The 24,281-nt window shown below is 37.9% G+C and overlaps 1 protein-coding gene across 1 annotated transcript in view; it reads right to left on the bottom strand.

Annotated features, from left to right (window-relative positions):
* RNF17 (ring finger protein 17) overlaps nucleotides 1-7,435 on the bottom strand; it is a 224,083-nt gene extending 216,648 nt beyond the window's left edge. Inside the window, exons 1-3 of the mRNA XM_049867103.1 lie at nucleotides 7,303-7,435; nucleotides 5,347-5,441; nucleotides 1,708-1,799 (exon numbers count right to left, since the gene is read on the bottom strand). Of these exons, the coding sequence (XP_049723060.1) occupies nucleotides 1,708-1,799; nucleotides 5,347-5,441; nucleotides 7,303-7,435 (320 nt within the window). The remainder of the gene's footprint in view (nucleotides 1-1,707; nucleotides 1,800-5,346; nucleotides 5,442-7,302) is intronic.
* Nucleotides 7,436-24,281: the final 16,846 nt, after the last annotated feature.

Here is a 24,281-nt window from a genome sequence, read left to right on the forward strand (position 1 = left end):
ACTTAATGGTCTGGATGTGACTAGAGGAATCCCGGTGGTCATGGTCCCCAAACCTTCTGTTGGCACAGGACGGGAACCATCCCCGAAGACAATTCATCAGACATGAAAGGGACTGGACAGTGGGTGGGAGAGAGTTGCTGATGAAGAATGAGCTAATTATATCAGGTGGACACTTGAGACTGTGTTGGCATCTCCTGTCTGGAGGGGGGATGGGAGGATAGAGAGAGTTGCAAGCTGCCAAAGTTTTCACGAAAGGAGAGACTGAAAGGGCTGACTTATTAGGGGGAGAGCAAGTAGGAGTAAGGAGTAAGATGTATATTAACTTATATGTGACAGACTGACTTGATTTGTAAACGTTCACTTGAAGCTCAATAAAAGTTAATAAAAAAAAAAAAACAATCTTTGATGGTTACGAGGGTGGTGAGGGGTAGGATGCAAAAGCACTAAACAGACAATAGATAAGTGGTAACTTTGGTAAAGGGTAAGAAAGTACACAATATTGGGGAAAGTAGCACTACTTGTCCAAGGCAAGGTCATGGAAGCTCCATAGATACATCCAAACTCCCTGAGAGAAGGAATTGCTGGGCTGAGGGCTGTGGGGACCGTGGTTTCCAGAAACATCTAGCTCCATTGGCATAACACAGTTTAGAAAGGAAATGCTCTACATTCTACTTTGGTGAGTAGCATTAAGAGTCTTAAGAGCCTATGAGTGGCCATCTAACAATGATCTCACCCCTTCGGGAGCAAGGAAGAATGAAGAAAACTAAAGATACAAGGGAAAGGTTAGTCCAAAGTACTAATAGGCCACATCTACCACAGCCTCCACCAGACTGAGCACAGTACAACTAGATGGTGCCTGGCTACCACCACGGACTGCTCTGACAAGGATCATAATAAAGGGTCCCAGGCAGAGCTGCAGAAAAATGTGGAACAAAATTCTAACTCACAAAAAAAGACTAAATTTACGGATCTGACAGAGACTGGAGAAACCCTTACAGTATGCCCCCAGACACCCTTTTAGCTCAGTAATGAAGTCACTCCTGAGGTTTACCCTTAGCCAAAGATTAGACAGGCCCATAAAACAAAACGAGAGTAAATGGGCACACCAACCCAGGGGCAAGGACTAGAAGTCAGGCGGGAACAGAAAAGCTAGTAAAAGGGAACTCAAGTTCAAGAAGGGAGAGTGTCGACACGTCGTGGGGTTGTTAACCAATGTCATAAAACAATACGTGGACTGTTTAATGAGAAACTAGTTTGTTCTGCAAACCTTCATCTAAAGTAAAATAAAAAAAACTCCTAGAGTTATTATTTTTCCTGACATAACACTCTCAAGTCACCTCTTACCAAAGTCCCCCATTGTGCTACTCTTAAGCGTAAGCAGAGAAATAAGTTATTTTTTTTTCTACACCTTCCTCTTATCTGGCACCATTAACTTTTCTTAGTTATGTGCTCTCAGCTTTTCTCGTCTTGATGGGCAATCCTTGTATTCTTTTTTTCACTTTAAATAAAGACAAACTAATTCTGCTTCTTTAGGCGTTGGATTCCGCATTCCCTTGACGGCTAAAGCAAATTAGGAACCTAAAGAACACTCTGTAAACAAGGGCTATAACACAAACATAAGAATGACACTTTATCAGTAAATCTAAAATTATTCTTTTTGAAATATATTAAACTTTAAATACTAAAATAAATGCACACAGGACATACTTTTTAGGCTGCAGTTTTTCCAAAAAAGAATCTTCTTTAATAGATCCATCTATTGGATAGTATCCTTGTCTTGTACTTACAGTTGTAGCAACCTTAGGACAAAATAAGATTTTAAAAAACCCTAGAAAGTCATTAAATAAACTCTGTTTATCCAGAATCCAACAACTATGTAAGTATGCCATTCATAGATAAAGTTGATAGTAACTTTTGTTTGTTTGTTAGGTCCCTCAGGGGCCTTTGAGTTGTTTTCAACTCACAGCAACCCCATTTGACAGAACTTTAAAGATCTTAAAATCCTCTATAAACCAAAGAGAAAATTGTGCTTATATGATCTTTCTACCTTATTTTATTTTTGGAAGAAATTGGTAATTTGGCAACTATTAAACAGAATATTAAATTAATTAAAACACATTCTATACGACTTTACTGTAAATTTTTTACAATTATATCTTAAGATATGTTCAAAATTCTAAAGTACTTAGAAATTTAACAAGAAAAAATAAAGGCTCTAAGTAAAGAAAATTAAAAACAATAATTTTATTAGAGGTCATAAAGAAGAATTGAATAAATGGAACATCACACGAAGTTCCTGGAGAGGAAGGCTTAATATCCTAAAATGTCAGTCCATGTAATACAAAATTAATATAATTCAAAAGTTCATATGGAAAAACATTGTACAAGAATTACAAAAATTTTAAAAATACCATTCAGTAGAGATTTATCCCTCCATATAATAAGAGGAAAAAAAAAATTTTTTTTTTTTCCTCTAATTACAACACTATGGTACTGGCACAATAAATCAGTAGAACAGAGCCTTGAAACTTAATACAGAATACAAGTGACATTTCAATTAAATGGAGGAAAGATTATTCACTAAATGTTATAGGAAAGTCTTCTTATCATTCTGAATAAAGTTATATACCTACCTTACATCGTATAAAGTATATGATAAAAAGACTAAATATATATGTTTAAAAAAATGATGTAAGTATGGAAAGAAAATATGGGATGATATATATATATATAAAACTTCGAAATGGGAAGGTCTTTCTGATCAAAGGCAAAACCTAGACACCACACAGGTGGGGGAAAACCAACTATGTACTTAAGAAGGAAATATTTCTGAAGACTAAATGTAATAAAATCAACACTGACAAATTTGGGAGAAAATACTTACAATACAGAGGGCAAAGGGTTAAAGAGTTAACATCTTTATCACATGAAGATCTTTTACAAGTTAGGAAAAATACAAACAATCTAAAAGAAAATACGCAAAGGATCTGAAAGGATCTGTTAAAGATCCTCACAGAAAAGGGTAAGTCAAACATAAAAAAACTACCTGACCTCACTAGGAGTCAAGGAATTGCAATTTAAAGCAATGCCAGTGTTTCTGGAAAAATAACTGAATGTGATCCTATCCTTGAACAAAATCTGTCATCTTGCTGTACAAAATAACAGAATGGTTATCAATTAACTAGACTATCACTCAAAAGCAGAGAAAGATGTTATAAAAAACCATACAACTATGAAAGATAAAGATTAGCAGATCAATCCACACTCACCCAAACTCAGAAATAAGAACAAAAAGATACCTATTAATCTGGAATGGGATCATTTTGGGTTTAAGTTTAGAATAAACAATATCACCTAGGCCTTCAATGTTAAAGATAAATTATAAATGTAAATCTAATGTGAATTGTTGTTTTTGTTAGGTACCACAGAGTTGATTCTGACTCAGCAACAACATGTGATGCAGCACTGCCTCACAGGATTTTCTAGGCTATAATATTTGCCAGGTCTTTCTCCCATGAAGTCGCTGAATGGGTCTAATGTGAATACAGATATTTAAATCTTACTTTTTTAGACCACATACATTATATTCCTTAAATATTCTATAAATTCAGACTTTTCACTAATTTGGACTAGATTCTTCCACTCTTACTATACCTAATTCCAAATAAATATTAGATATTAGAAAAAATATAAACTTTAAAAATTAACACAAGAGTGGTGACAATTTCAGGAAGGTTTCTTGAAGGACTTCTTTAAATGGGAACCAGCTGTAGTACATCTGAAGTATCTAAATACAGTCACTTCTCCATTACGTGGAGTAACAGCATGGGTGGGAGGTGAGAGGAGGGGTGGATAGAACAGGTCACAGATATCTCTCAAAGCAAGTGTTAGAATAAAACTAGTCAAAATGATACAAAATATATTTTTTATAACCTTAATTAAAATAAAAACCAATATTTTGTAAATACATTACAAACACTTCTACAGATGTTATCCAAAATCCTAAAAATAATACAAGTATAATGGTTTAGGACCATTCAACATGAAATCACTTGCCAAAAAACACAAAAGGTTACTGTTAAACTTTTTTCTGTCTTTTTAAAAATATTAGAACAGGATGGATACAAACAGAGGCAATTGCAGCTCCCTTCACTTATTCTTTACCCACTATATAAGGGACTGTCAGGAATCTACCATTACAACCACATGAGCTAGGCTCCCTTTGTGTTAGCTATATGGACAGCCACATCTGAGGAACCCCATGTTTGAAAAAGGAAAGGAGATGAAATTTTTCTACAATAAAGGCCCTGACTTGTAATGCAAATAGACACCTTCTAATATGCGAATGTTTTTACTATATTTAAAACTTTCACAAATTATAGTATGCATATTTTTACCACGTTTAACCTGCAAACCAGTTAATCCACACCTAAATAATCAAGGGTAGACTGTAACATCTATTTTAACAGTCTCATACCTTGCACAGAACTTTTACATAATTCAGATTTGATTCTTAAAATCCTATGAGATAACACAAAGCAGGTATTATTTCTATCTTACAAATGAAGAAGCTCAAGCTTAGGGCAACAGAACTAGGGCTGCATTCTAGGTCTTCTGTCTCCATATCAATTGTTTACCAAATTGCCACAGAAAATAAATAATACAAATCCTCATCATCTGATCTCTCAAGTGGAACTTTAAGAACTTGTAAGTTAATACAACTTTCCAGGAACATGCTATATAAATTTAACTCATTCATATTTGTAGTTAAATGCAAAGGGTGCTCTCAGTAATTTTATTTAAAATCATTAACATGCTCTCATTTTATGGATCAATTGATTTTTGTTCTAGGGCAATTGTGCTATTTTTAGTGCTTCTGATAATAAGCAGTAACTTTTGGCCACTGTGCAGCTTGTCTGCCTTTTTTATACTATGGCATACCTACAAACCTAAATTTGATGACAAACAAAGGTTAGAAGGGCAGGGGAGTTCAAAATTTGCTTGCATGGTATTGGTGAGAAAAGGGGAGGTAAAATTAAGAATAAGATGGGGAAAAGAACTAAGGAAGACCAGGGTTACTTTTACTATACCATTTTCCAACAAGGTCCCTAAAGACTCAAAATATGTGAGCTGATAAATGTATGGCTTTAACCTTCTATTTTCCTTGGTCACAATTACACGGTGGATGGCAAAAGCTTTATCTTATGTTAGGCTTCTTTGCTTAACAACTCAACAGTAAAAATCCAAGTTTTTAGTTTCCAACTAGAAGTATGTTTTACTTCTCCAACATTTTTACCTTTAACATTAAACTGTAATGCATTCATTATGAAAAATTATGAAACTTACCTCACAATCAGGGCATATAATTGTGCTGTATTCTTCATTTATTAACAAGCACAGTTCACAAAAGGCATGTCCACACTGAAGTTCATGGTGGTGACCTATTGATGAAATTCTGTTGTGAATTAAACTTTCCATAGTTTGGTTACACTGAATGGGCAGTACTGATCTGAGGGGATTCTATTGTATAGGAAGAGATGCCTAGTTTAGTTAGAAAATGGGTGAGTTATTAAAGTAATTCAGGAGAAACTGTACAGGTCAGAAAGAGAGAGAAAAGTCAAGAAAAACCAGGTGGAACTACAAAATATTTGCATTTGCATTAATTCACATATAGTTACTTGGTACCTATATTTTGAATTTGCCGTATCTTTTTTAAGTGCAGACACATATTTCCTGTGATCCTTGTAAAAATCATGCCTAAGTAGACTGGGAATATTATACCCAACTGAGAAATGAAAAGCATATATTTTTGTGATTCAGGTACTTAAATGGTATACTCCCAACTCCAACTTAGTTGTTTTCAAGTCCAGTGTTCTTTCTACTTGATCATATTGCCCTCTACTAATTTACACTTCCAGTTCTGTGAAGGAGGCAGAGAAGGCTAACATAACACATTGGGAAGATTCCTCTCTTATAGGAAGAGCCCTTGCTTATGATGATCTATGATATTGGCAAGGCTCTCTTTTAAAGGAGAGAAGCTAAATGTTGTTACAGACACAGCAACATGGGCATGGCTTTTACTTTTTACAAAGCTTGTATTTATTTCAAGCCCTGAGTGGTGCAAATGGTAATACACTGGCTGCTAACTGAAAAGTTGAAGGTTCAAGTCCACCTGGAAGTGCCTCAGAAGAAAGGCCTGGCGATCTACTTCCAAAAATCAGCCACTGAAAACCCTTGGAGTACAGCTCTACTCTGATACATAAGGGGTTCACCCTGAGCTGGAATCAACTCTGTGGCAACTTTTTTTTTTTTTTAACATTTATTTAAGGAAATACCATAACCTTGGTTAAAAAACTAATATGGAGATTTTTAAGGCTCTAAGTAGAATTTGAAGTTTATCATAATAAACATATTTGCCTTAGCTATATAACTTTGGAAGGTTGTCATTTTAAATGACTTCATGAGACAAGTAAAAACGAAATGGAAAAAAAAACGAGATAAAATCAGTCACCTGTTGTTAATAAAAAAATTAAAATCATAGCCTTGCTGAATTGCATTATCATAATTACATTAATTTGATTTAAAAACAAAAAGTTTACATTTTTTTTTCAGCCAACTGAAATATCTGAAACTTGCTCACAACCAAGCTACACTTAATAAAGTCCTATATCTGTTTCTCACAGGAGAAAATATATGGCGATCTGCTCACTTAAAAAGTACCGCCTCGGAAAGCCTACGGAGCAGTTCTACTTCGTCCTACAGGGTGGCTATGAGTCGAATGGACTCATCGCCACAAAACATTTAATCTGTTTATTAAAACAGCAACACTTCACAATGGTCTACTACTCCTAGCAATAAAAACGAAAGAAAATCAGTTTCGTTACTTCTTGACCCCAGGCAATTCACTAAATTTCTAGCCAAAGAGTGCATGAACCACTCTTTCAAAAACCTGGGGGCGCGCTTGAAACAGTACTCAAGAGAACTCACACGCTGTCCTACAAAGACCAGATTAAAGCCACGGGGGCTTTCATTCTAACGGCTGGGAGAGTCTTTAAGAGCCGGGTGCAGCGAGCTGAGGGAGAGGCGGAAAGGTGCCCTTTGGGGTTGGTTGCGGATTCCTGCTTTAATGACTCACTTCAAACCGCCCAAACACACCCTCAGCACACTTCCCCCCACAGCTCTCTTATACAGGTCTTACTCTCCCTGCTGCCAAGAGGTGCAATGCGGCAGCAGGAGGCTGGGGCCCGACAAGCCGGCCGGGTCTGGGATGGCCGGAAGAGCTTAATCCTCGGCATTCCTCACCAGAAACTCTGGACACTTTTTCCCCACACCCGGTGCATTGTATCTCGGCAGCACCCCACAGCCGACTGTTCCTCCCCAGGTGCGGATAAGAAGACGGGGCAAGGCCAGTCGTCGAAGCCTCGGCAGCCGCCATTGCTGCCTGCCTCGATTTGAGGAACGGAACCGCATGCCTCTCCCGGTGGTGACCAATCACGGAGGCAGACGGTTCTTCTTAGCCAATCAGAAGGCAAAGACATTAAAGCCCGCCTCCTAAGCGTTCCTTCTTTCTGGAGCAATCTTTCAGCCACTTGGGAGGCTGTTTTAGGGTTTCTCCTGGGCGTGGTCTTTTGAAGAAATAGGCTTTGTGATAGTGAAAGGAAGTTTCTTTTCAAATATTCCCAAAAACGCTACCACTTGAGGCACATTTAATCAATTCAAATACAAATCTTATGTATTATTACTTACATAGTGACTTCACAAGCAGCTGATAACCCTTTATACTGAAGCAATTGCCTTTCCCTCCTACGTATTATATAAAGGAGCCCTGTTAACGCAGTGGTCATTTTTATTACCACAGCCATATTTCCCAGCTACTGATCCTTCCTTTTTTGTTGTCAACTTTCACATTCCAACCACTGGTAATGATCAAGGCATCTCGATTGCTTGACCTATTTCAGCCTGCAGAAATTGGTAAAAAAAAAAACTTCAGTTCATCGTTGGCATTAGTGGTTGGTGGGTAAATTTGAATAATAGTCCTATTAACTGGTCTTCCTTGTAGGTATATGGATATTATCCTATCACTGACAGCATTGTACTTCAAGACAGATCTTGAAATTTTTTTTCTGACAACCGAATGCAATGCCATTCCTCTTCAATTTGTCATTCCTGGCATAGTAGACCATATGATTGTTCTGTTCAAAATGACCAATACCAGTTCACTTCAGCTCACTAATGCCTAGGATATCCAGCCATGTTTATGTGTTCCATTTCGTTTTTGATGATTTCCAGTTTTCCTAGATTCATACTTCGTACATTCCACATTCTGATTGTAAATGGGTGTTTGCAGCTGTTTCTTCTCATTTTGAGTAGTGCCACATCTGCAAATTTAGGTCTTGAAAGCTTGACTCCACCCACATAATTAAGTTCAACTCCGTTTTGAAAAGGCAGCTCTTCCTTGGTAGCATTTTGAGTGCCTTCCAACCTTAGGGGCTCATCTTCAGGCAGTATATCAGACAACGTTCTGCCACTATTCATAAGGTTTTCATTGACTAATTTTTTTCAGAATTAGACCTCCAGGTCCTTCTTCCTGTTCTGTTTGGTCTGGAAGCTGCACTGAAACCTGTATACCATGAGTGACCCTGCTGATATTTCAAATCTTGGTGGTATAGCTTCCAGCATCACAGCAACATGCAATCCACCACAGTAGGACCAACCAACAGATGAGTGGTGGTGAATGTAGAGTAGCTAAAGCTAGTGGAAGAAATGACAAGGTAAAATGGCTGAACAGAAGATTTCAAAGCGTGTTTCAAGAAGACAAAGTAAAGCATTATAATGAAATGTGCAAGTACCTGGAGTTAGAAAACCAAAAGGAAAGGACATAGTCTGCTATTCTCAAGCTGAAAGAACTGAAAAAAAAAAAAATTCAAGCCTCAAGTTGCAATATTGAAGGATTTTATGGGCAAAATATTGAAGGATGCAGGAAGCATCAAAAGAAGACATAAGGAATACACAGAAAAACTGTGCCAAAAAGAATTGGTCAACATTCAACCGTTTCAGGAGGTGGAATATGATCAAGAATATTGGGTTTTGAAGGAAGTCATAAAAAAAGACAAGGCTGCAGGAATCAATGGAATACCAAATGAGATGTTTCAAGAAATGGATGCAACACTGGTAGTGCTCATTTGTCTATGCCAAGAAATTTGGAAGACTGCTACCTGGCCAATTGACTGGAAGAAATCTATGTTTGTGCCAGTTCCAAAGAAAGGTGATCCAACAGAATGTGGAAATTATCAAACAATAACGCAGGCTGCTAAAGATAATTTTTAAAAAGTTGCAGCAGTGCATCTACAGGGAACTGCCAGAAATTCAGGTGGGATTCAGAAGATGTGGAAGAAGGGTTATCATTGCTAATGTAAGTTGGATCTTGGCTGAAAGCAGAGAATATCAGAAAGATGTTTACCTATGTTTCATTGATATTCAAAGTTATTTGATTATATGGATCATCCCAAATTATGGATAACATTGTGAAGAATGAGAATTCCAAAACAATTACGCTCAGGTACATAGACCAAGAGATGGTCTTGCGAACAGAGGAAGGGGATACTCCGTGGTTTAAAATCAGGAAATGTGTGTGTAAGAGTTGTATCCTTTCACCATACTTATTCAATCTGTATGCTAGGCAAATAATTTGAGAAGCTGGACTATATGAAGAAGAAAACGGCATCTGGATTGAAGGAAGACTCATTAACAACCTGCAATATGCAGATGTCAGAACCTTGCTTGCTGAAAGCAAGGAGAACTTGATGCACTTACCGATGAAGATCAAAGACTACAGTCTTCAGTATGGATTACACCTCAACATTAAAAAAAAAAAATTCTCGCAAGTGGACCAATAAGCAACATCATAATAAATGGAGAAAAGATTGAAGTTGTCAAGAATTTCATTTTACTTGGATCCATAATCAATGCCCATGGAACAAAAGTCAAAAAATCAAAGGACGTATTGCATTGGACAAATCCGCTGCAAAAGACTTCTTTAAAGTGTTAAGACGCAAAGATGTCACTTTGAGGATTAAGGTGGGCCTGACTCAAGCCACGGTATTTTCAGTCACCTCATATGAAGGCAAAAACTGGACAATGAATAAGGAAGACTGAAGAACTGATGTCTTTGAATTATGGATATTGAATATACCATGGACTTCCAGAAGAAAAAGCAAATCTGTCTTGGAAGTACAGCCAGAATGCTCCTTAGTAGTAAGGATGGCAAGACTTTGTCTCACACACTTTGGACATGTTATCTGGAGGGACCATTCCCTGGAGAAGAATATCATGCTTCGTAAAGTGGAGGGTTAACAAAAAAAAAAAAAAAAAAAGGAAGCCCCTCATTGAGATGGATGGACGAAGTGCCTGCAACAATGGGTTCAAACATAGCAATGATTGTGAGGGTGATGGAAGACCAGGCAGTGTTTCGTTCCATTGTACGTATGGTCTCTATGAGTTGGAACAAACTCAGTGACACTTAACAATAACAACAGTCAGACATTGTCTGTTGGATTAACTCACGTGTTGACCAATTCGCTAACCCTTCCCTTTTGTATCTCATACTCTTCTTCTACAACAATTTTTCTTCTTCAAGAACAGCCTGAAGAAGTGTCTTTAGTGAAGTTTTGTTAGTGGTGAATGCTGCTGTTGTTAGGTGCTGTCAAGTTAGTTCCAGCTCATAGCGAACCTATGTACAACAGAACAAAACACTGCCTGGTCCTGTGGCATCCTCACAATCGTTATTATGCTTGAGCCCGTTATTGCAGCCACTGTGTCAATTCATCTCATTGAGGGTCTTCCTCTTTTTCACTGATCCTCTACTAAGCATGATGTACTTCTCCAGGGACTGGCCCCTCCTGATAATATGTCCAAAGTATGTGAGATGAAGTCTCACCATCCTTGCTTCTAATGGGTGGCGAATGTTCTCAGTTTTTATTTGGATGAAAATGTACTTTTATTCATTTTTGAATGGCTGCTTAGCAGCATATAAAATTCTAGGTTAACAATTATTTCTTCTCAAACTTCAAAGACGACAATACAGTGATTTCTGACTTCTGTTATTGCTATAATATTGAGAAGTTTGCTATCAGTCTAATGGTTATTTCTGATAGATAAGTTGTTATTTTTATTTTGCATTCTATAAGTTTTTTTTTTTATAATATCTGGGTGCAGATATTTATTCCTCTGGTTGGGATTGATTTTAACCTGAATCTCAACATTCTCATCTTACTGGTCTGGGAAGTTTTTGGCCATACTCTCTTTGAATATTACCTCTCATTATTTTCTCCTGGAACACCTACTAAGCAGTAAATTGGACCTTCTCATTCTATCTTTTATCTCTTTTAACCTGTTTTTCATATTTTCCATCTCTTTATGTCTCTGCCCTGTATTCTAGGTAAAATTTTCAGGTATGTATTCCAGTTTATCAGTTCTCACTTCTGCTTCATCTAATCTGCTATTTAACATGACTGTTGAGTTTTAAATTTTCAATGACTGTATTTTCCAAATCTAGGTGTTCTTTTTAAAATTTATTCCAAAATTGCCTGAACTTTTCAAATAATATTATGTCCTTTTTTCATGGTTTTGATTCCATTTTTTATTTATTTAATATTTTAAACACACTTTATATTATGTGTCCTAAAATTAATTTCTCTGAAGTTCCTGAGAGAGTCTAATTTTACAATTTATTATATTCACTGATTCTCACTCGTGGTATTTTGCTTCATGTGTTTTGTAATTTTGGATTATAAGATCATGTTTGGAAGTGTTTTATTTCATCTTATATTCTTTTCTATCACATATAAGCAAAATATGAACTCATATATGTTTATGGCAAAATATTTCAGATGTCAACTTGAAATGTGCAAAAAAGTGCAGAGGTTTGTTTTTTTCACAGCATTATTGAGCTATAATTCACATACCATCCAATTTACCCAGTAAAAGTGTACCGTTTAGTGGCTTTTAGTATATTCGCAGTTGTGCAGCCATCACTACAATTTTAGAGTATTTCCATCACCCGGAATGAAACTTTGTATTCATTAACAGCTACTCTCGGTTTTCCCCCAATTCTACCAGCCCGAGGTAACCGTTAATTGACTTTATGTCTCTATAGAGACTTTTGCCTATACTTGATATTCCATGTACATGGAATCATAAAATATGTGGTCTTTGGTGACTGGCTTCTTTTACTTAGACACATAGCTTCTTCAAATTCTCTTTAACTTTAGGTGAACAAAGAAGTTTAAAGACTATTTCTGCAGAATGTATACCTAAAGATGAAATTATTCAGTTGAAGGTATATGCAACTTTTACCTTAATGTACAATGCCACTTTCTAAAGTGGCTCTATCATATTTCATTCTCATCAATCACAAATGAGCCTTCTTGCCAAATGCTTGGATTAGCAGCTGTTTTAATTTTTGCTAATTCAATGGTTGAACCATTATATCTCCTATGGCTTTGATTTGCATTTCCTTTTTTTTTTAATGACCAATGAGGCTGGGCATCTTTTTATGTTTATTGGCTACTTAGGTTTTCGTATTCTTATTTTCCTTTTGAGATGTTTGTTGCTTTCATATTCATTTGTGGGAATTCTTCATTTATTCTAGATTGTGTATTACAAATATACTCTTCCAGATGTGACTTGTTTTAAAATTTTGTTTGACATCTTTTGTTGTCCAAAAGTGTTTTATTTTAATGTGGTTGATTCATCAATACTTTTGTTAAGATCTGTGATTTTTGTGTATTGCAGGAAATCTTCCCTGAAGCTAAAAATTTATTTTATTCATCTTCTTCCGTAAGTTTCATTACTTTCCCTTCTACTTTAAAAACCAGCTTCATTGTTTTATTTTGTGTAGAACTGGGGGAAAGCGAGGGGCAATGGAAGCATCAGAGCCCAGTAAATTGGATGGGCAGGGTCATGAACCTTGATTTACCCTTTACATTTGTGCCTGCACATATTAATGTAGTGCCATTAATAGATAGATAGACAGACATGTAGATGGATGGATGGATGGAGAGATAGACAGATAGATGATAGATAGATATGTAGATGATAGATATTCTACAATGACATTTTATTAAGATTTTAAAATCAAGATCAAGTATATTTTAGCATTGATTCTGCTTTTGTTGCTGTTTATATTTTATTTTTAGTAAAAATACATACAGCAAAACCTCCCATTCCACAGTTTCTACATGTAATCATCAGTGACATGGATTAATTCTTCACATTGTGTCAGTGTTCTCATTATTTCTGTTCTAGTTTTTTATTTCCATTTAAGTAATCTCCCTACCCCCAACCTTCTTATCTATGCTTTAAATTAGCTGTTGACCCTTTGGTCTTATATAATTTTTTTTTTTTTTTAAGTAATGCAATACTCAAGGGTGACAATCTTTACTCTTTGGGTTAAATAGTTACTTGGTTTAAAGGTAACTTCAGGGGATAGTTTCAAGTTTTGAAGAGCAACCCAGGGCCATAGTCTTGCAGGCTCCTCTAGACTCAATAGGTCCAGTTGGTCTAGATTATTCAAGAATTTGAAATTCTATTCCACATTTTTTCTCTTTTATTAGCATTTCTCTACTTAGTTCCTGATCAGAACTTTCAGTAGCGGTAGCCAGGCACCATCTAGTTTTGGTCGAAAGGTGGAGGAGGCAAAGTTTCATGTGGACAATTAATCTGTAGTCCAGTTCTTTCTCTGATTCTTAGGTTTCTTTCTCTTTTGTTCCAAGCAAATAAAGACTAGTAGCTGTATCTTAGATGGCGGCTCGTAAGCTCTTAAGACACCAGACACTACTCGGCCATACTAAAAAGTAGAGCATAAACTTTAAGAACTATATTATGCCAGTTAATTGGTTTGTCCCACCAAACCATGGCCCTAGCCCCTAAGAAACTAATCCCACGAGGTGACCGGTGATTGGCGTTAGTGTCTGTAGCTCACCTCCCTTTTTTTGTTTGTTATTATTGTTGCAAACCTACCATTTGCCTATTCATCCCTTTTCCCAGTGAACAGCTTACTGACATCAGTTACATCAGTCATGCTGTGCAAACTTCACCTATATTCAGTGTCATATTTCCCATTATTATAAACAAAAAGTGACTATTACCTAAGGAGTACTTCTCCCTCTTCCTTCCCCCCGACCCCCCGCCATCCCTGGTAACCACTAATGAACATTAGTTTCTGTATATTTACCTATTTGTGTCACTTCATAAATTGAGAACAGACACTATTTGTTTCTTCGTGATTAATTTATTTCACTCAACTTAATATTCTCCTGGTTCATCCACGTTGTAAGAAGTTTTGAGAACTCATTTTTCTTTTTTTTTTATTGTGCTTTGGGTGAAAATTTACAGCTTAAGTTAATTTCTCATTAAAGAATTTATACACATATTGTTTTTTGACATTAGTTGCAATCCCCACAATGTGACAGCACATGCCCCTTTCCACCCCAGGTTCCCTGTGTCCCTTCGACCAGTTCCTGTCCATTTCTGCCTTCTCATCCTGGTATTGGACAGGAGCTGCCCATTTGGTCTTGTATATCTGATTTAATTAAGAAGCACATTCCTCATGTGTATTATTTTTCCTTTTATACTTCTGTCCAAACTTTGTCTGAAGAGTGAACTTCAAAAATGGTTTCAGTTCTGGGTTAACAGTGTGTCCGGGGGCCATAGTTTTGGGAGTTCCTCTAGTCTCTGGAGGACCGTTTAGTATGGTGTTTTTATGTGAATTTGAGTTTGGTTCTACATTTTTCTACTGCTCTGTCTGGGACTCTCTGTTGTGTTCCCTGTTAGGGCGGTCATTGGTGGTAGCCAGGCACCATCTAGTTCTTCTGGCCTCAGGTTGGTGGAGTCTCTGGTTCATTTGGTCCTTTAGTCCTTTGGGCTAGTATTTTCCTTGGGTCTTTGGTTTTCTTCATTCTCCTTTGCTCTGAGTGGGATGGGACTAACTGAAGTATCTTAGATGGCCACTCACAAGCTTTTAAGACCCCAGATGCCACTCACCAAAGTGGGATGTAGAACATTTTCTTAAACTATGTTATACCAAATGACCTTGATGTCCCCTGAAACTATGGTCCCCAGACCCTGGCCCTGGCTACTCTGTCTCTTAAAGTGTTTAGGTGTGTCCAGGAAACTTCTTAGCTTTTGCTTTGACCCAGTCATGCTGACTTCCCCTGTATTGTGTGTTGTCCTTCCTTTCACCGAAGTTGATCCTCATCTACTATCTAATTAGTGATTTCTCTTCCCCCTTCCTCACCACCTTCATAACCATCAAAGAACGCTTTTTTTTTCTGTGTTTAAGCCTTTTCTTGAGTTCTTCTAATAGTGGTCTCATACAATACTTGTCCTTTTGTGACTGACTAATTTCACTCAGCATAATGCTGATGTGTTTTGAGGATTTGTCATTGTTCTTTATCATCGCATAATGTTTCATCGTGTGACTGTACTATAATTTGTTTATCCATTTGTCTGTTGGTGGGCATATAGGTTGTTTCCATCTTTTTGCTATTGTGAATAATGCTGCAATGAACGTGGGTGTGCGTATGTCTATTGGTGTGATGGCTCTTATTTCTCTTGGGTATTTTCCTAGGAGTGGGATTGCTGAATAGTATGGTATTTCTATTTCAAGATTTTTTAAGGAAGAGCCGTATCGTTTTCCAAAGCTATCGTACCATTTTACATTCCCACCACCAGTGCATAAGAGTTCCACAGCCTCTCCAACATTTGTTATTTTGTGTTTTTTGGATTAGTGCCAGCCTTGTTGGGGTGAGATTTTTATCATTGAGTACTTTTCCATTGTATGTATGTACCACATTTTACTTATCCATTTATCCATTGAGGGGCACTTAGGTTGTTTCCATCTTTTTGCTATTGTGATAGCATAGCAATGAATATAGGTGTGCCTATGTCTGTTCATGTCACTTCTATTAGATCCCTAGGGTATATACCTAGGAGTGGAATTGCTCGGTAATATGGCGGCTCGACCTCTAGTTTTTTGAGGAGCTGCCAGACTGTTTTCCACAATGGCTGTCCCATTTTGTATTCTCACCACAAATGGATGAGGATTCCCATTTCTCCACATCTCCTCCAACACTTGTTATCCTCTCATGCTTTTCTTTTTTTATCTTAGCCATCCTAACCTAACCCTAACCTGTTGTTGTCAAGTTGTTCCCAACTCATAGCAACCCTATAGGAAAGAGTAGAACTGTCCCATTGAGTTTCCAAGGGGCAGCTCTTGGATTCAAACTGTGGACATTTTGGTTAGCATCTGTAGCTTGCCATAGCTCTTAACCACTGCGCAGCTAGGGCTCCTTAGCCATCCTAGTGATAGTGAAATGATATCTCATTGCGGTTTTGATTTGCATTTTATGATGGTTAATGATGTTGAGCATCTTCACGTGCCTGTTGGCCATTTGAATAATCTCTTTGGTGAAGTGTCTGTTCATGACCTTTGCTCAGTTTTTGATTGGGTTGTCTTTTTGTTAAGTTGTAGAAGTTTTCTGTATATTTTAGATATTAGACCCTTATCAGTCATATCGTTCCCAAAGATATTTTCCCCACTCTCTATGTTGTATCTTTACCCTTTTGATAAAGTCTTTTGAAGAACATAAGTATTTAACTATGATGAAGTTCAAGTTATTTATTCCATTTTCTGTTCCTCCTATATTTATTGTTGTGTTTGATAATCTACCATTGAAAAAAAATTAGGTCCCAAAGCTTTGCTACTATATTTTCTCCCAAGAATTTTATGGTTTTAGATTTAACATTTAGATGTTTGATCCATTTTTAATTAGTTTTTGTGTATGATGTGTGGTATGGATCTTGTTTCATTTTTCTGCATGTGGAAATCCAGTTTTGCCAGCACCATTTGTTGAAGAGACTGTTCCTTCTCCATTGAATGGATTTGGGTTCCCCTGTTGAAAATCAATTGATTTTGATTAATTTCTGTGTTCAATTCTATTCCATTGGTCTATATGTCTATCATTCAACCAGTGCCAAGCTGTTTTGATCACAGTAGCTGTGTAATATGTCTTGAAGTTAGGAAGTGTGAGGCCCCTTGCTTTGTTCTTCTTCAAAATTGTTTTGGCTATTTGAGATCTCTTGTCTTTCCATATAAAACTGAGGATTAGTTTATCCATTTCTGTAAAGAATGCTGTTGGAATTTTTAAAGGTGTTGTATCTGTAGATTGCTTTGGGTACTATTGACCTCTTGGCTATATTCAGTCATCCAATCCATGAGCATGGAACGTCTTTCCATCTGTTTAGGTCTTCTTTAGTCTCTTTTAGCAGTGTTTTATAATTTTCACTTGTACAAATGGCTTGGCGGGGTCAGTGTCTGACCTCCTTGTCTAATTTCACAAGGGGGAAGGAGAATCAAAGTCAACAGCCCGAGGCTGATTCCTATGAGGCCAAGGTCAGATATAACTCCTCTCTTCAAACTTTTTATTAATTCTGACACCAATCATGCCTCCCACGGCACTCTCTACTTCTCTGCTAGGTTCAATATTTCATTGCAATGGCCGCACAGAACTCACAGACCATACTTACAGTTATGAGGTTTATTAGGGAAGTAACAGGTTACAATTGGTTCAGGAATGTTCAGTATACAGCTTTTCGATCAGGACAGCCTGTTCTCAGCTATGCCCACAGGCAGGTCTCCCTCTGGCCCTCGGCCCCTTGGCGCCTTGGACTGGCCTCTGCCCTGGTCAAGTATTACAAAGCTCTTTTAGCTCTGCAGATAAGTACCCAGAGACACCCCACTCTGCCAGTAAGCCTTGATCCGAAGGCACTCAGCTCTAGCTCCATAGGTTGGCAAACCTAGCTCCACCAAGTGCCTGGAGTCACCCTACTCAACCAGCAAGTCTCCTGCCTAAAGGGGCTCAGTTTTCTTGCTCTGTGGGCCAGGAAGCCCACCACACCATATCCCACTGGTCTCTCGCCAGTCTCCTCGTTCTGCTGCCTCTGCTGCCATCATCTCTGCCACTGCTTCTTGCCATCTCTCTCTTGGTCTCCTTGTTCCAGGAACTTCTCAGTGTAGGGATCCTGGGTCCAAAGGATGTGGTCTACTTCTGGCTCTTCTTTCTTGGTGGTGTTGAGATCTTCTACTCTCTGACTCTGGGGTGGTTCATTTTAAGCCTAGTGGGATGGCAAAACTGACCAATTCCCTTGTTAGGGCTCTATATACCTTATCTGCATGGTCCCACCCCACAAAAGTGCCATGCATCTTATTTACATTATTAGCAAACTATCCAATCCTCTTGATCAGCCACAATCACTTCATTTGCATAGTCCCACTCAGTCATTTGGTGGGAGTTGCAAAGATTATGGCTAGATGGGCCATATTGAGTAATTCACACATCATTGCATAAATGTTTCACATCCCTGGGTAAATTTATTCCTAGATATTTTATTCTCTTAGATGCTATTTTAAATGGATTCATTTTCTTCATCTCTTTCTCAGATTTTCATTGCTGGTATATAGAAAACCAACTGATTTTTGAGTGTTGATCTTGTATCCTGCAACTCTGATAAATTCCTCTTTTAGTTCTAAAAGCTTTTTAGTAGATCGTTAGGGACTTTCTATATATAGGGTCATGTCATCTGCAAATAAAGATAGTTTTGCAATCTTCCTTACCAATTTGGATATCTTTGTTTCTTTTTCTTGCCTTGTTTCACTGGCTAGGAATTCCACTGTAATATTGAATAGGAGTGGTGAGAGTGGACATCCTTGCCTTAGTCCCATTTTCAAGGGGAAAGTTCTCAATCTTTCTTCGTTAAGTTTAATGTTGGATGTTGGTTTTCCATAAATGCCCTTTCTATGTTGAGGAACTTCCCTTTTATTCTTACCTTGTTAAGAGTTTTTATCAAGAAAATGTGCTTGAGTTTATCAAATGCCTTTCCTGCATTGATTGAGATGATCATGTGGTTCTTTTCCTTTGTTCGATTGATGTGGTGTATTACATTGACTAATTTTCTAATGTTGAACCAATCTTGCATTCCTGGAATAAATTCCACTTGATCATGATGTCTAATTCTTTTAATATGCTGTTGGATTCTGTTTGCTATTATTTTGCTGAGAATTTTGGCCTCTATATTCAAAAGGGATATTGGTCTGTAGTGTTCTTTTCCTTGGTATCTTTGTCTGGCTTTGGTACCAGGGTAATGCTAAGTTCATAGGAAGAGTTAGGGAGTATTCTCTCTTACTCTACTTTTTGGAAGAGTTTGAGCAAGACTGGTGTTAGTTCTTCACAAAATGTTTGATAGAATTCCCCAGTGAAGCCATTTGGCCATGAAATTTTCTTTGTTGGAAGGCTTTTTACTACTGATTGAATCTCTTTGCTTGTTATGGATCTGTTTGGGTTTTCTACTTCCTTTTGAGTCAGTTTATGTAGGGTATATGCTTCTAGGAATTTGTACATTTCATCAAAGTTATCAGTTTTGTTGGAGTACAATTGTTTATAGTGTTGATTCTGCTTTTGTTAAAATAAAATCTTGGGTTTACTATTTTCTTCTAGACTTATTAAAAGTTGTTGTTGATGCTGTTAGGTGCCACCAAGTCAGTTATGACTCACAGTGACGCTATATAAAACAGAAGGAAACACTGCCTGATCCTGTACACTCTCACAGTCTTTGCTATGTTTGAGTCCATTGTTGCAGTCACTGTGTCAATCCATTTCATTGAGGGTTCCTCCTTTTCAATGACCCTCTACTTTACCAAGCATGATGTCCTTCTCCAGGGATTAAAATAATTATACAACATTTACAGCATCTTATACACAGTATGTGCTCAGTAAAAATTTAGTAGTAATTGTTCACATGTTGTCTGAGGATGTAAGGAGGATGTACCAACATCATGACATAGTTTCCAAAGGCACCAGATAGCACCAGGCCTATACAAAACAAAAAAGTTTGGTTTCTTTGTTAGCTTTTTGAGATATATTTCAGGTCCTTTGCTACTTTGCCTCCAACCTTTCTGTCCTTAAGCACTCCTAGCAGAGGTGGGCAATGAAAAAGTACAAACTGTCTTTCATACATATTCTGGAGGAGCCAAAATGCCCAACTCATTCATGAATTACTGGGCAGTGGAGCAGGAACGGATCTTTAGAAAATCACCAAAATCACCTCTTCATTTAGGAGAAGGAAGCTGAAGCTCAAAACCACTCTGACTTTCTCGAGGAAAAACTGTAACCCTGGCATACTGATTCTAAGATCATACTCCTGCACTTTACTATACCAATTTCCACATTCACTTCCACAAAACTCTAGTTTAAAAATTATAAGAGATGGACTGCATGAACATGAAATTTCCAAAAAATGGAGAGATAACATTGTTGTTCTAGGCCAGATTTAAGGGTCTTTTGTGGGAATCTGCAAACTTCATTCTTGCTGCTAAGAAGACTTAGGACAAAAGAGATGGCTGCAGTGTCATTTCTTGAGAAATTGCTCAAAGGAGAGCTCTGGAGTCCTAAAAGTTGAAGAAGTGACCTTCAGGGCCTGAGGAAATGTGCCCTGGTGAACTTCCTGATAGGGTAGCCAGGTATTAGAACCCACCCACTGTGCCCTCCTGGGCTGTCTTCAGAGTGACAGCACTCCAGTGCTCACCTGGATCGTTTTCAGTTCCTTAAACGGAGAAAATTCTCCGCTTTTGTCAAGAGTCATGACAAATGGTTCCCCTCTTGATTGAGATAAGTGTGGGCAATAAATAGCAGAGTTCAACATATTTCTAGCATGAACTTAGCCAGCAGAGGTTAACGTGGTTTTCAGACTTTGGTGTGCTTAAGAATATCTTGGCGAGGTTATGGAAATACAGACTCCCAAATCCAAACCCTAGAGGTTCTGATTCAGCAGGTTTGGGATGAAGCCAAGGAATGTGCCCCTTTAATAGCAGTCTTGGTAATGAATGTAATTGGTCTTAATACCGCACTTGGAGAAATATTGCCTTACATAGCTGAGGTTTCATGTTCTACCTCCTCAGTGGTTCATGTACATTTCTCTAGTTCCTTCCATACCAAGACCATAAATTTACTGCTGTCTACGCTGGGTTTTCTTCTTTCAGAAACATAAAGATGTAGACTTCTAGGGAGGAATAGTACCTGTGTTTGCAGTGATATTGTTTGTTTTCATTGAGGCAAATTATTAAGACCAGGACATTTCAAAGGGAAAGAGTGAAAAATAGACTAGATGAATACTGTGCAGCTGATCAAGCACAAGGTCTACATCGGTTCTGCGTATACTCTATTGTGAGCAGAGTAATAGAAGTATATATATACATAATTTTTATTGCGGTGAACTATATATAACAAAATATTTGCCATTTCAATCATTTTTACATGCACAATTCAGTGACACTAATTATGTTCACCATGTTGTGCAACCGTTACCACTTCGTCTTCAAAGGGATGTGTTTTATGGTTGATTCTTAATAGGAAAATACAACCAGTTGTGTCAGACTTGCCACAAAATAATTCCATAGTAGTCACTGGTTGTGAATGCTGAGCGGCTTCCATGCATTCTTATCCTACTGGCCTTTCCTTAAGAGATATTTACGAGGTACCTGGAAAGAGGGTGGGGAAGGCAGCCTTCTCCTCTCGACATTTCTGAACTCTGACCTGCCATTTTCTCATGTCAGGAAGACTTACCATCTCTCCTCTGTGAATAAGAAGATTTCAATGCATAGCTTGTGAAGCAGAGTCACTTCTCTCATATCATATTGCTTTATTATGGTAGTTTGTCACTGCCTTTTTTGTTCTAAATGCCATCCTTTTCTTCCATGCTACAATCAACTATGCTGTTAAATTAAGTTCATGTACCCTGGTTATGATTCTAACAGAGATGGCATAAATTTTGACAATAGTTTCAGGCAGAAGATGAAAAAATAAATGAAGGGATATTTAAGCTCAATGTGCTAAAGGGCGAATTGAGAATTACGGAAGAATGGCATCAGAAAGGCACTGGTAGAACCTGAGTCACAAAATGATCACGCTTACCACCCAGTTCTCACAATGGAAATTTAATTCTTGGTCTTATTTTCTCTCTCAGAGGTCTATTTTATCTTCTCCCACTCTCTCACCTCTCATCTTAAAGGTAAATAAAACTCACATGTTAATTGCAGGAGTTTTCTGGGAACTGATACATTTATCCCTGTATTCACTGACCTATCTCATTTCAGTGGAAATGATATTAAATGTCATGTTTTGCCATTAGGTTTATACATAATGTTGCTCTCAAGTCCCCATTGCCTCCTTCAAACCTTCCACATCAACACTGACCCCAGGTGGTGGACCCACCAGCACTAACCACTCTGTTCAGATTATTGTCCTTGTCTGCCCCATCCATTTTAGCACTCAGTTATGCTCTCTCTTTTATTGGTCTTTGATTGCTGCATATGGGATAGTCTTGCTTTCTGAGGCAGATAGCATTTTTCTAAAGATGGCCACCATACTATACCATTCCATATTCCTTCCTTACAATGTGAGGTTGACACTCTTCCCATTGAGTGGTGAAATCTGGAAGTTAGTGGATGTTGTGTGTTGAATAGTGTCCTTCCAAAACATGTGTTGAAGTCCTGGCTGCTATAGATGTGGATGAGATAACAAAAAAAAAAAAAAACCAAACCCAATGCCATCGAGTCGATTGCAACCCATAGCGACCCTATAGGACAGAGTAGAACTGCACCATAGAGTTTCCAAGGAGCACCTGGCAGATTCGAACTACTGACCTCTTGGTTAGTAGCCGTAGCACTTAACCACTACGCCACCAGGGTTTCCTGTGGATGAGATACTATTTGGAAATAGAGGGATTTTCTTTTCTTATATCACTGAGGTCATACTAGCGTAGGGTAAGTCCTAAACCTAATTACCTCTGAGTTATAAGAAGAGCAGAATAGACATAGATACACAAGCAGGGAAAAGACACATGCCAAGAAATCCAAGGGACACCAAAAAAATACCAAGATACACCAAGGACTTTATGGGGCTACTCACAAGGAAGGACCTCCCCCTGGAGCCACACCCTGACTCTAGCCTTTTCAACTCTGAGAAAATTAATTTCTCTTCTTTAAAGTCACTCACCTGTGGTATTTTTTGTTATGGCATCACTAGGAAACTAAAATGGTGGGTGAGGAAGATAGTGGTACAAAATGAAACTGGAGAGGTGGGCAAAGGCCAAATCATGTACAGCCTTGTAGGCCATAATAAGAACTCTGAATTTAATTAAGCAAAAAAATAACATGCTCCAATTTTCTCTCACTTATGCCGTGGGAGCCACTGGTACCAATGGGTAGAAGAGCTTCAGTTTTCTTTTAGCTTCAGGATAAGGAGATATCTTCGTAGCTTGGGAATTGTCCTACCTAGGACACTGCTTATGAGGAGATGACGAAAAGAGATGAGCATATATGCCACAGAGGCAGTACAACGTAGAAGCAAGGTTCAGAGTTGGACAAGATTGTCTCTATAAAAAGTTATTAGCAATGTGACCTCTCTGAGTCTCTGTTTCCTCATCTGCAAATGGGGATAATAATAGTACACACCTCACAGAGCTGCACAGAGAGTTTAATGAGATAATGCATGCATAGTGCTCCCCCAGTGCCTGGCACATAGGTTTCAGTGAACATATAAATAAGATAGAAGTTCACTGACTCCCAACCTGCTCAGAGTTTTGATTTAGTCTCTCCATCTTTAAAGAATATTGAGTGAGGTGTTCAATTGGGTCATGAAAACTACACTGTATCAGGAATCCCATAAACTTGCTTCTGATTTTCTATGTGACGTCAGGCAAATCAGTTTCTCATTCTGAGATTCATTCTCCTCATCTGTAAAATTCCCAGATCATTTCTCAAGCTTATTATGAGGATCAAGTGTGGAAGAGCTTTGCAAATGGTGAACTGTTAAGAGATGTCAGGTAACTAATTGTGTTCATAAGTGAAATTTGACCCCCATGTTTCTGGATATGTTAACGAATGGAAAGAATCTGTGGTTGTGGCCAGGGACAACATAACTTGTAAAGATGAATAGTGTTATGGAAAGTGCAAAGGGCTTTTCATTGGAATTTGTTTCCTAAACCCTGTGGCTGGACTGCATTAGCGTTCAAATTGTGCCAATGAGATTTGGAAAATTAACTCTCCATTAAGCCACAATTTACCTAGTTTTGCTCTTTGGTTGGAGCCCTGGTGGCACAGTGATTTAGAGCTGAGGCTGCTAACCAAAAAGTCAGCAGTTCGAATTCATGAGCCACTCCTTGGAAAC

The sequence above is a fragment of the Elephas maximus genome, chromosome 23 (assembly GCF_024166365.1).
Source record: "Elephas maximus indicus isolate mEleMax1 chromosome 23, mEleMax1 primary haplotype, whole genome shotgun sequence".
In the NCBI taxonomy this organism is placed as follows: Eukaryota; Metazoa; Chordata; class Mammalia; order Proboscidea; family Elephantidae; genus Elephas; species Elephas maximus.